The following is a 17,174-nucleotide window of genomic DNA, read 5'->3' as shown; positions in this document are numbered from 1 at the left end:
TTAGGACTGAAATGTCACATCTTATTTTGATTTGCAACATACATGACCATTAAAATAGAATGATCATATAAATGACCATTAAAATACAGTGCTTTTCCTGATCTTGGAATGGATGAGAAAAGAATATGGTCCTGAGAAATCTTCTTAATTTGCAAAAGAAAAGACTCTAGATTTCTGTGCAGACTAGCCATATGTTTTTATTGAAATAATGTAGTACTCTTGGGTACTAATGAGGACCCTAGACATTTGAAGAGGGCAGTCTTTTTGTGAGGTTTTGTGAGGGTTTTGTTTGTTGGGTGTGGGTTTTTTTTGTTACCATTGTGTTTACAGAAGTTCTTTAAAACCTGTTACAATGGCATTTTGTAGAGTAACATTACTTTTTTGCATCCAGGTGTCTGTGATGTTTTCTGATTAAGAATAGAGTAAGCCTTACATTGCTTCTGCAAAAAGGCAAATTTGCCCTTGAAAGGTTGGGAACAAAAGTTACTGCCAGAGGGGCCTGATAGAAGGATCTAAGGACAGCTCATCTCTAATGATTTAAAATGTTACACATCCCCAGTTGTCTCGTAGTATTCTCTGAGTTATTGCAAACAATGAGTGCTTGTATCAGAGGCTTTCCAGTTTGCCATCATCATGGTAATGCCATTTTACTTTCACCGGGATTTTAATCTACTATTCTGCTCTATAAACAGAGGCAGGGAAGGTGCAGGCATGACAGTCTGGCACCTTGTCTATTGGAAAAGCGCTTTCTGGCAGAAGAATCAAAAAAACAGCTGGAAACATTGATACTTTAAATACTGTCGTGAGATTCATCTACATTACTTGTACAGTTTACCATACTGTGGGGCTAATTTCAAACAGGGTTGGAAATTTAGTTTTGAAAATTATAATCGTTCGAGTTCTTTATGTCATCTTACCATTTTAAATTACCTTAGTCACATGTCTCTTCTTCTTTCCTCTAAGTTTTATTTGGAAAGACTGTTATTACAGAATGTGAGCAATGCTGCCAGGCAGCAGATCACTGTATTTGATAAACAGTGGGAATATTTAATCAGTATATGTGTGACATTTTAACCATATTTTTCACTAATTTGAACAGTGATCCATAAAGTTCTTTAACCCCACTGATGTGCCTACAAACACACCATAGCCAAGAGTGAAACATTTTTTTTATAAAATTCTTAACATTCTTATACTACAGTGGTAATGCTACCATCCTAAAGGTTTTTCTTAAGCTTACGTGTAGAACAAATCTAATACTTATGTCTGTTTTCACAGTATGATTCATATCCTTATTACCAAGTCATAAGAGTAAGGTCATTGTGCCCTGGTTTGTATTAAGGTAGCGTCTCCGTTTTATATTTGTATCCCACATAAGAAATACAGCAGATGAAAAGATCAAACAAATAGCGTATGTGGGGGAATTGAGCTCTCAGTCTGCTAATATAGCTGTCTACTTAGAGCATAGATTGACAGCACTGTACCAGGCTGTAGTTACTCCCAAGACTCCAATGGAGATAACATAATATGGCAGAAAGGAAATGCACGGGATATTGGAAGCCTGGGTCATGCTTATGCTGTGCTCATCCTTATTTTGATATTGAGTATGCATATACACTGTAAACTGCGGTGTCTGCTTTATTGCCAATAATAGAAGTTTGAAAATTGGATGCTGATACTTAAAGCACATATCGATGGGAGAGTAAAAAACATAGATATATTTAATGTAAATAATTGTGTCAAAAGGGATGCTTCACAAGAACGTGCTTGCATTTCTCCGTGGGGATTGCCCAGGATGCTTTTTTTAATGGTTACTGGGGAGGTGAGAAGCCTATTCAGTTCTTGAATATCTTGTTGAAGTTACTGTGTATATCTCCTCGTATGGCATAATGTCTCTTCTGATAAGTGATACAGGAAATTAAACAGGATGCATCGGTTTATTTTCCTGTATAACCGTCATCTGCTACTGGTGAAAATAAAACTGAATCAGAGACTCTAGTATTCAGTTCTTCAATTATGGCTTATCATTTTCAATTTAATGCTTATATAATATCATTAGTGCACCTGCTTTTAAGCTTAATTCAGAAGATACATTTCCCACAGGAAAAATGATTTTTTAACTGTCTGCTTTTATGTAGTATTTTAGTTCATTCTTCACCAGAAGTAGAATCATGTTAAAAAGAGAATTCAAATCTTCAGTTAAATTCCTAGGTCATAACTATATGCATAACAGCGCTACTACTTAAACATAGACACAGTTTTCCTTTCTTGATTTCCAGATCTAGTATTGAATGCAGATCTGTTTTCTATTAACAGAAAATTTAAATCACTGTGTCAGCTCAAGCTGAAATACTGTCTAACTTTATAAATGGAAGTATTTTGGGGGGGTTGAAATCTTAAAGGAAACCAGAAAAGCAGCAAAACACAGGAAGTCAGTGACCATAAGGCAGAAGGTAGAAAAATTCAACACAATGGATAGTACATTAGTCTTAGAACAAAATGTTCATTTTTATTCTATGCATTGTAGTTCCTCTACAGATCTGAGGTACCAGCTTCCAATCGTTACTACAGTCTTCATCTCTTCCCTTAAGAGTGAATGGGGCTAGTCTCAACTCCTTCTTATACTTCTGTCTGCATAGCTACGTTCCATCTAAGATAAACTGTGTGATCTTTACCTTTTAAAACTGTGCACAACTGTAAAATACTGCTAGATCCCTCTTTAGAGGTTGAATCCGTCTTTAGAGATAAATGGCTGTATTATAGTATTACAGGTTTGTAACTGATTTAGGAACATTTGGGATAAAAAGTCTTGCATAAAAAGAGAAAGTATTAACTATTGTAAGTATTCCTTATGCTTTATCTGTATGACAGGAGCTAGACATAGTGTAAGACAATCCTCTCTTTTACGATTATTAAAAAAAGCACTTTCCATACTTCTGGATTTTGATTCACACTGTTTTCTTTAAATTGAGGAATGTAAGATTTGACATTTAAGATGTCAAAATGCTGGTCTGGAAAGTAGCTAAGTAAAAAGTTGAGTCAGTTTCATTCACCCTAAATTCTTCTTTTTTTATATTTAATATTCTTCCATGGGGAATAAGTAATAGGGGCTGAGTGCCTTTAAGTAATCTATTTTAAAACTGCCATGCATTCTACACCTTCAGACAGCATTAAAGTTGAAAGGTTTTAGATATACACTAATGGAGTAATTTATCTCATCTAACATTTTTTAGGTTCCTTTTCCAGTCAGTGGCAATGAAAAAGAACCTTCAGAGAGCAACTCTTTCTGACTCTTAGAAACCTCTTTTATGGTGGAATGAATTGCCTTTTCTCTCCCTGGACTAGGAAAGAAATCTGGACAATTAGCCTAGACTTAGATTTTCTAAGGCACGAATTAATACAAGAAGTTGATGATAAGTATCAAGCATGGACTGGTCTCTTGGATCTGGACCTGTGCAAAACTACTTCTTTGTTTAGTTTTGCACTCACACCATTCATGACTCTTGGAAGTCTTTTAATATATTTGCACTTTGGTTCTCAGTCTTCAAAATTGTAACAGCTTTATTTTCTGGTTTTCTATTGTTGTCCATCTCATTTATTTAGATAGGAAGGTTTTTATGGTAAGGGCTCTTTCTTACTGGGTTCTTACCAAAGAAGTGTTTCACTGTTCATCTGATTTCACTTGTTATGGTGGAGAAAAACTCCAGCTATATGAGGCTCTGATAGAGAGGTTTAACTAAAAATAATTGGAAAGATGATAGACTGTTTAGTGCAAAAGAGCAAAATTCTGGCAAGGTTTTATCGATGAGGATTACTTAAATAATAAGCAAGGAATGTTTTTAAAAATATATCATTTTTTCACTGTAGTCATCAAGTAGACGGCAGCATCCTTTAAATAAACATCTTTTCAAACCTTCAACTTTCATGACATCTCATGAACCTCCAGTTTATATGGATGAAGATGATGACAGATCCAGTTTTCACAGCCATATGGATACTGCAGCAGAAGAGGAAGTATCGGTATGTCATTTAAATCAGTCAGAGAATATCTTGCTTACTTTCATTTTAACCTTGTTTAATGAATAATATGAGGATTAAGCATCTTTGCCATAAAATAAATATCATCAAGTAAGTATTAAATTTGAATTATAAACACATCATTATTATAAAGGCCCCAATTGCAGAAAATTCAGACCAAATCAGAAAGGAAGTATGTAAAAGAAGTAATAAACAGTTTTGTCCTGAAACAGCTCTAAAAAGTTTTAGTTGCATATTTTCAAAAAGTGATCTGACATGACATCAGTTTGAAAATCATATAAACTATATAGTTATGATTCTGCTTAAAGATGTGTTATATTAGAAAATTTACATAGAGCCCTGGTAAAATTTGAATGCTGTTGGCATCATTGCTTTTTGTCTTCCTTCAGTGGCTGAATTAATTACGGATTTTTTTAAAATCCGCTTCAAAGCGTGAACTAACAAACTGAGTCATCAACCAGCAAATGTTTGTGTTTTTAGAGGCAAATTCTAGTAGCCATCCTAACCCGATGTATTATTACATCATGTAGTGTTCCACTTTCCTAATTTATCACGTGATAATACTACAAGAATTTAGACATACGTCTTTCCCACTTCCGTATAGAGGGACTATACCCTACCACTAGGATGCTGGGCAAGATTCACAGCTGGTGTGAATCACTGTGGCTTCACTGTGCTTAGACTGAAGAGCCTGACTTGTTAAATTTTTTTTTTTTTTTTTGTGAGCCTAGTGACATCTTTTGTGTGAAAAGCTTGTTGCATGACAGAAGTATTAAGGCCACCCAGTATAAGTCCATTCATTTTCTTTATTGACTTTTTTACACTGCACTACATAATCTTCCTTAAATTATTAAAGTTGCTCATCTGTTACTCAGACTTAAATCCCATCATGCTCTGTATTCACTTATGCTCTGTATCTCTCTCTGATGGTCTTTTGGTTCATCTACAGACATTTCTGGTAACTTTGCATATTCCAATAAGAACCTTAAAAGGCCTGGAAAGAAAAATGCATATTAGAAGAGGTGCAGATTAATATTATTTATCTCAATGGAACTGTTTTTGAGCAAACATTCTTTCATTCTGTATTGTTTTTAAATACATATTTTCTAGCTGTTCTGAATATTTTCCTAAAATATTTTGGCTTTGCTATGGTGTCCTAACTCTAATAAATATAGGCACCATAAATTAACTGGGATTTATTTTAATTTGGGTAGAAGTTGCTGGTTTAATTTTTTGCAGTGATAATGGTGGACTTGTGCCTTTTTTTTTTTTTTAAAAAAAAAAAAAATTTGGCTTAATCTTTTCTTTCTTCACTAGTGCAGCATTTCCAGATGGATATATTTCTGGCTTGCAGTAATGTAGAAAGACACAGGTGAGCTCAGTTACCAAAAAGATCCCCATTATCAGTGCAAAATAGAAGCAATTTGGAAGAAAAAAGAGTTCATGAACTATATTCAAAATGAACGTAGAGGATTTGTTCTAATGTTAAAAGTCAGGTCTCCTAGTGACAGTCACTGTCTTGGAGAAAAACACTTTGCATCAGCATGCTGGAGAAGAGATTCAGTGTAGCAAGAAAATTATAGGAAAGGTTTTCTTTGAGTGCTTTACAATGGAAGTACCAGCTGCTGTTCCCATGGAAAGACAGAAGATTTTGCCTGGATATTACCAGTCAGCGTGACTGGCATAACCATTCCTGAAAAATTGTTTTTAGTATAAATGTGTTATTCCCAAGTGAAGACCCTCTATTCCCAACAGAGTGAATTTACTTTTCAGTTACGATTACTTCATTTTGGGAGTAGTCTAATTATTCTAGAATACAACTACTTACTATTCAGAAAGAAGTGTCCACACAGGGAGCTATTACAGCGTAGTTTATTCAATACACAGTTATTTTGTGCCAGGCAGTTTTTCTCAGAAAAACTTTTGAGATTTGCGTGGAAGGTGAATCCTTGTTTTATATTAAAAGAATGTAGTTTATCACCACACAATTTAATCATGTCATTTAACCTTGATTTTTCTGAACATTTGCAGTCTAGTCCTTTATATAGGTTCATAATTACAATTAAATAATTGATAAGGCCTTTAGAAATCTAACACTAAAGAGCAAGCCTCTTTCCCTCACTTCCTTTAATAAACTTACTAAATAATACAGATTCTTTAATCTTCATGGATTTGTAAGAAGAAATTGAAATTATGTGTGTAGGCTACATTAGAAGAATTTTTGATTACTATCTTGTAGTTGTTTTCCATAGCTGAATGTTCCTATCAGTATAGGATCTGAAAACTGCTCTAAATCAATAAAGACTTGTCATCTTTGAAAACAGCTGACATCTACCAACTACAGCCGCTACAATTAAATAGCCATCTTGAAATGGGCATCTGAATTAGAATAAGAGCTTCTGTCTTCTCATAACATAGAGGTCCTCAACTTTGTTGAAGAAAACTGGATGAGAAAAAACAGAAATGGTGTGTTTCTTTAAAAAGAGAACCATTTGTTACAAATCTCTGGCAAAATTGTATGCACCAGCCTGCAGGGAGACAAACTTTTTCATAATTTAGGAAAAATAGCAATATATTTTCTTAAGCTATTAGGAGAAAGCATGAAGTAAAGGGATGAAGGAGTTGGATAACTCTGAAACTTCTACTTTTCCAGTCATGGAATGATGCTTCTCATCACTTTTTATTCTTACAGGTAAAGGTGAGAAGTTAATACTGTTAAGATTGTCTTCAAATAAAAAATACATATAATGGAAGCTTGGTACTGTCTTGATTTATAGGTCTTTTAAAAGTCTGAGTTTGTGCAAAAATCCTTAAAACTGTAAAAAGTTTTTGGGTGTCCTTTGTTTTTAATATTTTCACAGCTTTGAAAGTGCTTCAGAACAGTGATTGTAACTATCCTTAGAATAGTATTATTCCATACCACTCCACAGAATAGTAAAAAGAAAGATAAATGAACTTGATAAAACTGACCTGAAATTTCAGTTCTCAAGTATAATATCTGTTGCCACGTATTTAAAACTAAAATAAACTAGTTTTGTCTTAAACAGAAGCTAAGTCTTCTACTGTAGCTGTCATTTTGCCCACAATGTATGGACAAGTGGATTATATGCGAATTGCAGTTAGGCATCTAAGATGAGAAAAAAACTGGGAATTAAAGTTAGGCACTGCTCTCTCCTTTACACTACAGCTAAGCTCTTCACCAGAAGAAACTTGTTTGTAGGATAATGGGGTTTTTTGTTTTAATGCAAATAATAAAGTATAAGTAATACAAAATAAAATGTAGGTTAGCTGTATGCGCTGTTTTATGCTATGTTTTTAAAAATAATTTACCAGTATGTTTCTTTCTTAGAATATATTGCCAGCATTTTCTCAAAGGTAATTAATCATACATAGTGATTTATGGAATATATGTTTTACTAGTTATTACATTCCTAAAGTAAAGAATGTTTCTTATTTATTTTTAACCATGAACAGGATGAAGAGAGTATTCCAATAACATATCGAGAGTTACCTGAATACAAAGAACTGTTAGAGTTTAAAAAATTGAAGAAACAGAAACTGCAGCAGATGCATGCAGAAAGTGGATTTGTGCAGCATGTGGGATTCAAGGTGAGTTTAAGAGATGTTCCTCTGTTACTCAGTGGGTTGTAGAAGTTTTCAAAGATAACATGGTTTGGCTTTCCTAAAAAGGCTTTGTTTAATATAGCAAGTTTGGTTCCTTAGTTCTTGTTCATTTTCATCTTCTTTAATAAAAACAACCCAAGTGATTCACTCTTTCCAATAGCTCAGGTTTCACTGAATACTGATATTGTATGAAAATTAATAAGCATACTGTCTTTTCATCATTCGTATTATGAAAATACAGCTCTAGAGCCAGTTTAAATCATTATAGAATTCCATTTGACACTACACTGTGTTTTGACAACGATTCATTGCTGATAATTCTCTGATTATGAATTTGGAGTCATTTTGCCTCCACCTGAGGCCATAGAAGGGACAAAGATTTTTAATGAGAACAGTAATAGATTAATAATTCTTCTGTTTTGTAGCAACTTCCTAATCCTATCAAGTAATAACTCGCAGAAGTTGAAGCAAGGACACGAAACAATAGTTATGTGAAATTAAGAAAGTAAGCATTTAAGTTAATGTGTTGTCCCAGTATCAACCATTAATAAGAGACATGAAAGAAAGGGCATTCTCTAAATTATGTTTTCTGGTTTGCAAGGGATTTTCTGTGTAACTGGTGGGTATGTTGGAACAGTTTCTTCACTCTGTTTAGTGTTATGCAGCTAGATGTATTTTTATAATACCAATTTATATAAGAATGCAAAGATATTCAGTTTAAAGTTCATTTCAAAATGACTAGAAAATGAAGACAGCCTCGTTAGTTGACATTGACAGACTTAATCATGGTGTTAGACCACCAAGGCGTTTTTCATTTTTGCTATTTTTTTTTTTTAAAGATAGCATGGTGTCTTTGGTTTGGGTTTTTTGTTGTTGTTGGTTTTTTGGGGTTTTTTAAGTTAGTGTTTACTTCCCCAAAATTCAAAACTTTGATCACGCAGGACCACACTTCTAGGTAACAAACTAGTTGCTTTTTCTACATAAAATTACTCTGAAAAGTAAATTGGCATTATGCAGTGTCAAGCATTCAAAGTTTGAAAGTTTCTTTGCAATCTGAATTTGATTTTATTATGCATTACAGTAAGCTACGAAATTACATGATTATATACTATTTTCCCTCAGGAGTGCTGCCTCACTCAGTGCACGGGCTGGACGGAGCTCACCTAATAAGCAATCATTCAGAACACTTGGTTCTGCATGTCCTTCAGCCTCATTTACTATACATTATTCAAACTCTACTTTGAATATTGAATTCTTGAATCCCTTGTGGGCTTTTTATGGCTTTCATTGCTATAATATCAGAGCACTTTGCAAATACTTTTTTTTTCTTAGGAAATGAAAGGCATGGTATTATTTCTGTTTCACAGGGGAAAGACAAGGAAGCTGGAGCACAGAAACTAAGGTCAAGGGTTTCCACTATCCTGGTTCTCAAATTGAGAAAACTGGAACCAATTTTTATTTTTTATTTTTTTTAAGTATTTAGCATTATACTGAACTTGATTTTCAGAGAACAGCTCTGAGTATGCTTAGTCCCTCCTCATTGTCAGCCCACAAACTCTGAAAGCCATCTGTGGAAGGAGGGGATACAGTTGTCACAAATCTGTAAGGTGTAAGGTGTTTGTCACCCTGAGTGGATTAGCTGTGGTCAGGAAGGAGCTGTTCTGTGAGTGGGTTTCACAGATGCTGTGAGAGAACTTCAGGTTCTGAAGGAGGATGAGCTATGGGAGCACAGGCTTGTTTCCCACACTTCCTTTTCCTTTTCAATCCTATTTCTGCAGCACTCTTCAAATTTTAGATTTTTGAAAAGCTGTCCTTGCCTCCAAGTTCCATTTTCCAGGTTTCCATTTTTTATCAAATATCTTTGCATTTCTGCCCCTCTTCTCTACCATCGTGAATTTTTCATCCATTCTTGGCTGTTTCGTTTGTACTTTGTTTCCTCCTCTTCATGCCACACTCTTCTTGCACTTAGCTGCTATTGTGCTGTCCCTGATTCTTCTCAGAGGATTAGTTCTTGCTCAGCTTTAGTTTTAGACTTCTGTTCCTTTCCCTGAATATGTTGTCCCACTTCCTTCCCAGCCACCTGGCTTTTAGTTCCAAACCACCTATAATGTGTTACTGTATTTCCTGAGTTTGAAAGTGCATCGGTCTGACCTGTTGTGTCCTGATCTGCAGCCCATCAACAGCCTCCCCACAGGCTCTGCTGGTCTAGTCCCGCTGCTTGCTTCTGCCATGGAAAGTGAATCTATGCTTAGACATTTCACGTGGTTGGACTTAAGCGGTAGAAACACAACGTTCATGTATTGTGTCGCCACAGTTCTTACAGCCATGTGAGGATAAGGATAAGCAGTGACTGCAGGCAGGACGGGGTCTGCTTTGGTTGAGCAGGAGGATAATGTCAACATGGAGCATTTGGGGAGTGGGAAGCAAAGTGAGAGAAAGATTGATCAATCCTCAGGGCTCTGGAGGGCCTGTCCTAGAGTATGAGGACTTCTTCATCCATGAATGCATTATGGTCTGTGATGAGAAGAATTCAGCTGTGTGGCCTAGAATACATGCCTTTCTATATGGTGTATTGGTGTATACTAACGTAAGTGATTACAGTTGCTGTTTCTTCAGTCCTCTTCCATGTGCTTCACAGTGTGATAACTGCGGAATTGAACCTATCCAGGGTGTTCGGTGGCACTGCCAAGACTGCCCTCAAGAAATGTCCTTGGATTTCTGTGATTCTTGTTCTGACTGGTGAGCAGCATACACTTCTACTTTATTTGTAATTAGCTTGAATATCTCTATGTGGCTTAATTGCTGCGTATGTTGGAAATCTTTGCTCCAGCATAGGACACATCTCCTGTGTTGGGTGAAGTGGAAGATACTTTAGGATATATTTGTGGGAGATATATTTTGTAAGCATGTTCTGGATGTATAATTTTTTTTTTCTTAATACAGTGGACAGATAGGTTTGGCACTGTTAAATAGTGGGGGAAATTATACTTTATTAATTAATTGTATCAAATTTGGTATGAACCTGTTAATACTTTCAGAAACAGCTAAAGAAAATATTTGACTTTTAAACTGTTAATGTTTTTCTTTCCCTTGCAGTCTGCATGAAACAGAGATTCATAAGGAAGATCATCAGTTAGAACCTATTTACAGAGCAGAGACATTTTTAGACAGAGACTACTGCATGTCCCAGGGCACCACTTACAATTATCTTGACCCAAACTACTTTCCAGCAAATAGATGACATGGGAAGCAGATCTACCATCTTGGGCTTACTATCCTTTTTGAAAGATAACAATGGCACCATTGTTAATTCTGTGCACATTTTGGAAAGACTCTGCTTTCCCTGAAATGTTGCTCACAGCATGACAGCTTCCTGGGTGTACTTGTCAAACTACAGCTTTGAGCTGTCATGGTTCTAGATCACTGAACAGCAGCTGAACATTCCTAGTGTGCAGAAGGTTTCACTGGGAGACTTTTCTTTCACCACATTAGTCATTTTTAGGTGGTGAATCTAAACACAAAAGAAAAACATACAAAAGGGTGAGCCAGAAATGAGAGCACACATTAAAGATAGAGTAAATTCCAAAGGCTTTGAAGAACTTGGTTATAATGAGATCCAGAGGAGATGAAGTATTTATATAAAAACAGTTTAGTAGCTTGCAGTTTTGTTGTGAAATAGTTTTCAGCACAGTAACTGACTTATTTAGGCAAGGTTTTAACCGATGACAGTGTTTGCTTCTAGGATGTACTCTAAAAAAAAATACTCACTGTCTCAGCGATGGTTGGTTACAGGCCTTTATTAAATCGGAGCTGCTTAATCACATTGACTTTCAATTTTTTTAATTTTTTTTTTTTTTAAACCACGATGAACTCTATTTACCAACAGTGAAGCACTACGGGGGGCAACTGTGGCATTGCTTCCTTAACCAGCTCATGGTGTGTGAATGTTATAAAATTGTCACTCAGATATATTTTTTAAATGTAATGTTATATAAGATGATCATGTGATGTGTACAAAATATGGTGAAAAGTGCCAGTGGTAGTAACTGTGTAAAGTCTCTAATACTCAACATTAACTCCTTTAAAATAAAATACACAGCCTTCTGCCTCTGTATTTGGAGTTGTTAGTGCAACTCATCAAAGAAAACTGCCTAATATAAATCATATATATGGTAATAATTTTTCCTCTTTTGTAGTCTGCACAAGATCCATGAAAGATTGTATTTTTATTACTATTTAAACAGTGATTAAATTTAGCCTGAGCAGTGAGCAAGGGTTCACATGCATTCTTTTATACTGCTGGATTTTGTTGTGCATCATTTAAAACATTTTGTATGTTTCTTCTTATCTGTGTATACAGTATGTTCTTAAATAATGTTCAATTGTCAGGAGAACTGTGAGAAATAAACTATGTGGATACAGTCTGTTTATATATAGAATGCTTGCTGTGACTTCCTTTCTGTGCAGTTCTGACTTTTTAATCAAGATGGAAAACGTTAAAAGGACATTTTAATACATCATACAAATATTCACTATGCAAACCTGCAAGATGCCCAGCGCCTTCCTCTGCTGTTAATTTCAATGGGAACTGATGGTGCTCTGCGCCTACTAAAATGTGCTTCGCCTTTTGCAGGATTGGCATTTTAGTTTTCTCATATCTGACTCACAAACTGTTCTTTTTCAGATTGCAGAAAATTCAGATTTTAGTAGCCTTGGTACACTGTATACCATTGTCTGAGAAGCTTTGTAATTATTGTGATATATTTTAGTTAATATATTTTCTGTTGAAATGTATAGCTTGTGATTCAGAAACACTTGATTATTTTATAACTGTAATAGACTTCCAGTTGCTTTGAAACTTGAATACGCAAAGTAATTAGCTAGAAAAGAAACTAATTTGACTTAAAAAGATAGCAATAAGAAGGATAATTGGCTGGCTGCACCTATAAACTGATCAGTATTAAGTTTTGCAATAAATTTAGGTGTAGTTATTTTTTGCTTCAGAAAAAATAATTTTAAGCATTTAATCTATTTAGAAGGTAATAAAGTACAGTTACTAAAACACTGAGCAAGTATACGTAAACATATCTCACGTATCTAGTATACGGAGATAAATTTAATAACCCTTAAAAAAATACAACACAAAAATTCACATGATGTATTTTAGGTTTTAACTGGAAAAGATACTGCTCTGAGAGGCTCCCTAATACAATAAAAATTGTGCGTTCCACATCATCCGTGCTGTTTATAGGAAGCTAGCGTTGGTGAAGGTGTATTAGCAGGGAGAGAATCTGTGGTAATCTTTGTTTTCTGTTGATATCCTGAAAAAATTACTGGAAGGAAATAATGAAAGTACATTAGTGAAAATATGCTTACGTGCAAATATTCAAGTCATCAATTTAGGATAGCTTGGGAAGAACAAAAAGCCATGCTATAATTTGAATGAGATTGGAAGCAGAAGGAGAATTTCAAGTCTGAACCACCCAAGAAAGAAGTGTCTTGGATAAGTCCTCTTTTTATTGAATATGTATAAATATTTATATTTCCATATGCATGCATATACAGCTATTTCTCTTGCATACATTATGAACATATGCAAACAGATATCTAATGCACATACACCCGATCAAGCATGGGAGTTTTTTTGTTTTGTTCCACAGAAAAGACCAGAAGAAGCAGAAAGAAAAATTAAACTGAAACTGTATGTTAAATAATTTTTGTAATTTGATTTTTTTTTTTTAAATTAGCAGCTGATTGTTGCCTTTGTTCCCATCCAGCACAAGTATGATACTCCACACTTTTTAACTTATATTGTAATTAGAAGTAATAAAAAATATTCCAGAAAAAACCTACCCAGATGAATTTGCAACTTCATGGTAACTCCAGAATATTTTACTACTTTTTTTTTTTTTTTTCGGAAAAATACTACACCAGACAGCTGCTAGTGCTTCAAGGCTCAGTTTAGAAAAACCTGCCTTCTCAAGCTGATGCATTATGAAAATCTCTCGCTTAAAGCTGTTGTACTGCAGGCGTTACTGGTCACTTAATGGCACTGGTCTGGAGCTGGAGAAGCACTTCCTAGAGCATCAGAGGTAAAATGTAGGCTATGAAAGGACCCAGGAAAGAAGGAACATCCAGGATATGAAGGATAAGAACATATCTAAAACAGTCCCGTAAAAAATAATTTAATTAGCATTTACAGGGCAAATGCCAAGGAAGAAAAAGAAAACAGAAGAATCTGCCCTGAATGGAGAAAGGACATATTCTATAAGCATGCTGATTTGAGTTATATTTTCAAGTCATGTACTGTGCTTTAAAAAGGATTAAACCCACATATACTGTAACAGAAATCATTACTCCTCATTTTTGTACATGTTTTATTTGTATTATGTCTTCATTACAAGAAAGGTAACTTTAAAAATACAAATCTGCCGCATAAAGTACAACTTTGACAGTAAGAGCAATCATGCAACCCACTTCAACTGTGAATTCACCCAGTAGTTCCAGTAAGAGGATGCAATTACTTTACAGGAATGTCAAACAAGCTTTTATTAGCTATCAGTATACCAAAGAAACTCCACAATATTTTGGTTAACCTAATGGAAATAGGATATGATTTTTACAGACTTTTTTGCAGATATTACAGAGAAATGGCTTAGTAAAGATGCACGCAATATGAATCAAATATCTCTGACATTTTCTTTCCCCCCCGCTCCCCCCCCAAAGTTTTGGCAATGCCAGTACAAGACAACAGATATGATCTGAATTTTGCATTTGAAATGCTTCCGAAGTATGATTTAAAGGCATCTTCACACGTTCTGGCTCATAGTCAACTTTATATGTAGACTTTAATTAATACAGTAAAACTGCTGTTAATATGGATAATTACTGGATTGCACATTTAACCACACAATACAATCATTATTTTCACCTCAGCTCACAAAACTGGGAAGTTGTCATTTATAATATCCTACAATTCCCAGCAGAAGACAAGGCTGTCTCAAAAATGGTGTCTGCTCCACAATAATGGATTTTAATGGATTGACAGACTTCCACAATATTCAACCGTATCTTCACTTTCAATTAATTTTTCTGCTTCTTGTTGTAATAGTGTTCTGGGGACGTGTGAAAAGTTTATTTTAACTTCTAGCTTGACTAATTCCAGCTGTCTTACAGCTGCATGTAACAGAGAACGGATTTTAGTCACTAAAACCCAAGAACAAGCTAAGTGATACCACAAAAAATAATACTGTTAATTAAAAGACAATAATAACTAATAGGAAACTTGTATGCAGTAGTCTTAAAGTTAATATGCTAAATGGTGAATGATGTGGTTGGAGAGCTCACTGCTGGCCAGGCACTGTCTGACTTCCGATCAAATGTATGAGATCATGAAATACAAACCAGAGCTGCTGTTCACCATGCTGCTTTTAACCCGTGAAGAGCAAACAACCAATAAAACAATATATAGTTCTTAGTTAGAGAGTTAGCATACAGACCACTTTCTATTGAGTGTATTGTCAGAACAGAGAAAAAGTTTCATCTAAAATAACATACCACATGCACAAATGGCAGATGCCTCTCAGGAAAGCAGTATTGCTTTGAACAGCATTTTAATCATGACTGTCAAGTGCACGTGAGGTGAGGCTGTGTACACACCATTACTGAGTTTCTATTGAAAAAGAAAACGCTGCCTCTTCCTTTTTCAGAAAAGAGTCAATTGTCTTGCAGACTTCCAGAAAAACATCCTCCTGTGTTCCTTCTGCATCAACCTGTGAAGCAGGCAAAAAACATTAGTTTTGATTAAGTTATGAAGAATTATCTCAGAATCTAAACATTGGCACAAAAAACTGGTCCGATATAAAATAAAAGTTGTTCTCTTTCATGTTATAAACACTAATGTAGAGGAGCAGCTTTCATAAACCAAATAATTCACTGTGTTTCCACAGATTTATGTGAGAAGATTCTGTAGGCTCCATCGTCTGGAGCAAAGTACATTAATCACGTGAGGGAGCTTAAGCTCTTTCTCCTAAGTACTCATGTTTTAAAGTAAAATTACACCTTTAGTATACAGAACATCCAAAGATTAAAAATCCAAAGATTTTTAGAAACTATTTTAACATTTAATACCCTCCAAAAGAAGCCTAATAAGGTAACTTCGATATCACCATTAATGAGATGAATAGCACTGACTTGTTAATTTGTTTCTTGTCATCTAAAGTGTCAGAGTCTGTAATGCTGTGACTGACCTAAAAGCTTTCAAGTGGCAGTAACTTAGCGAGGTTGTGTGTTTCTGTGCATTTGTATTTGCAAGCTTGGTGAATGGGTTCTGGTTTTATGACGACCTTTGGGCAATGCACGTTTTACAGTGGCACTGGATTTGTTGTACGAGAACTCACTTTCTTTGAAGAAATTTTTTTCTTTAATACCCCAAAGATTCTGTTTTGGCCAGAGGTTGTCCAGGCTGTTCAAGTTTATTTTTCATGACTGGACTTCAACAAAAACAAGACCAATTTATTCTCCTATGCTGAAGAAGAGAGAGCTGCATTTTAGCAAAGAGGAATGATGTTTGTAGCCAGTAATACTTCTGTGTGTTCCCTAGAAAACATAATGTAGCACCGAGCTTTTCTGAGCAATGAGTTTCATGTCCATCCCATGCAGTGAGTGTCATGCAGGTCACTACTTGAGGAAGGAGAGCTGTCTTTTGCCTTCACAGTAGCGACAGAAGAAGCTTTCATGCTGGCTGTGTACACCACGCAGATTGCATCTGATGGTTATTCAGTTCCTCTCAAATGCCTGCTGAGAGCCTTGATCCTCTACTCAAAAGCAAGCTTCCTCTCTGCTTCTCCACGCTTAGCCTTTCATGCGTGCATGCCATGGAGTTTGCACACATTTAACTGGACCCGTGACAACTTCACTAAAGCCTGTTTTTCTGAACTGTGTGCTGCATTTTCATCTCCAAGTTGCTGACTAGGATGCCAGACAATTGTAATGTTTGAAGGGGACATTCTTGACCGTCATACTTTCTGCCACCTCTTTGTTCTGCAGGAGAATAAAAGGAATTTCAAACTCCAAAATATGTTTTTTTAAAATAGGCCATGAAATTCTTCTCAGATATGGTGTTGGCTTGCAGCCAGCTCCTGTACAGTCTGACTGCACTCAATGTACATTTAAGTCCCTTGGTGCTAAGTCTTGTGTGGGAGTCAGCAGCTGCTCCTTGCAGAGATCCAGCAAGGGATTGCATTCACGCTCCGTAGCTTGGTTTCGCTCTTGGTGGCATCCACAAATGCTGCAAAGTTTGGTCCCTTGTTGCATCCTGTCGGAGGTGCTGGCACACCCAGCCAGTCTACTCCACACACAGCAGCTCCAGCACTGGAAATGACCAGCCTGGCCACCCCTTAAGGAGCCATCCTGAATGGGTTCAGTCCCCTTGGACTCACCGCAAGGATATCTTACGGTCTGAGCTGAACTACCCTCTCCCCTCCTGGCAAGCTTTCAGAAGCATGGTTCTC

The 17,174-nt window shown here is 35.8% G+C and overlaps 2 protein-coding genes across 12 annotated transcripts in view; one reads left to right on the top strand and one right to left on the bottom strand.

Annotated features, from left to right (window-relative positions):
• ZZZ3 (zinc finger ZZ-type containing 3) overlaps positions 1–12,101 on the top strand; it is a 61,248-nt gene extending 49,147 nt beyond the window's left edge. For 6 of the 9 annotated variants that reach the window (XM_075156050.1, XM_075156051.1, XM_075156052.1 and 3 more), the window contains 4 exons: positions 3,868–4,020; positions 7,513–7,647; positions 10,301–10,401; positions 10,759–12,101. In XM_075156050.1, coding sequence (XP_075012151.1) covers positions 3,868–4,020; positions 7,513–7,647; positions 10,301–10,401; positions 10,759–10,903 — 534 coding nt within the window. In that variant the 3' untranslated portion in view covers positions 10,904–12,101. Of the gene's footprint in view, positions 1–3,867; positions 4,021–5,355; positions 5,411–7,512; positions 7,648–10,300; positions 10,402–10,758 lie in introns of those variants that run through there. The other 3 variants (XR_012674470.1, XM_075156054.1, XM_075156053.1) reach the window with 3 other exon arrangements.
• A 1,027-nt stretch (positions 12,102–13,128) lies between these two features.
• AK5 (adenylate kinase 5) overlaps positions 13,129–17,174 on the bottom strand; it is a 98,350-nt gene continuing 94,304 nt past the window's right edge. For all 3 annotated transcript variants that reach the window (XM_075156056.1, XM_075156055.1, XM_075156057.1), the window contains one exon: positions 13,129–15,434. In XM_075156056.1, coding sequence (XP_075012157.1) covers positions 15,324–15,434 — 111 coding nt within the window. In that variant the 3' untranslated portion in view covers positions 13,129–15,323. The remainder of the gene's footprint in view (positions 15,435–17,174) is intronic.

The sequence above is a fragment of the Calonectris borealis genome, chromosome 8 (genome assembly GCF_964195595.1).
Source record: "Calonectris borealis chromosome 8, bCalBor7.hap1.2, whole genome shotgun sequence".
NCBI classification, from domain to species: Eukaryota; Metazoa; Chordata; class Aves; order Procellariiformes; family Procellariidae; genus Calonectris; species Calonectris borealis.
The sequence above is the reverse complement of the archived record's forward strand: the minus strand, read 5'-3'. Positions and strand labels throughout refer to the sequence as shown.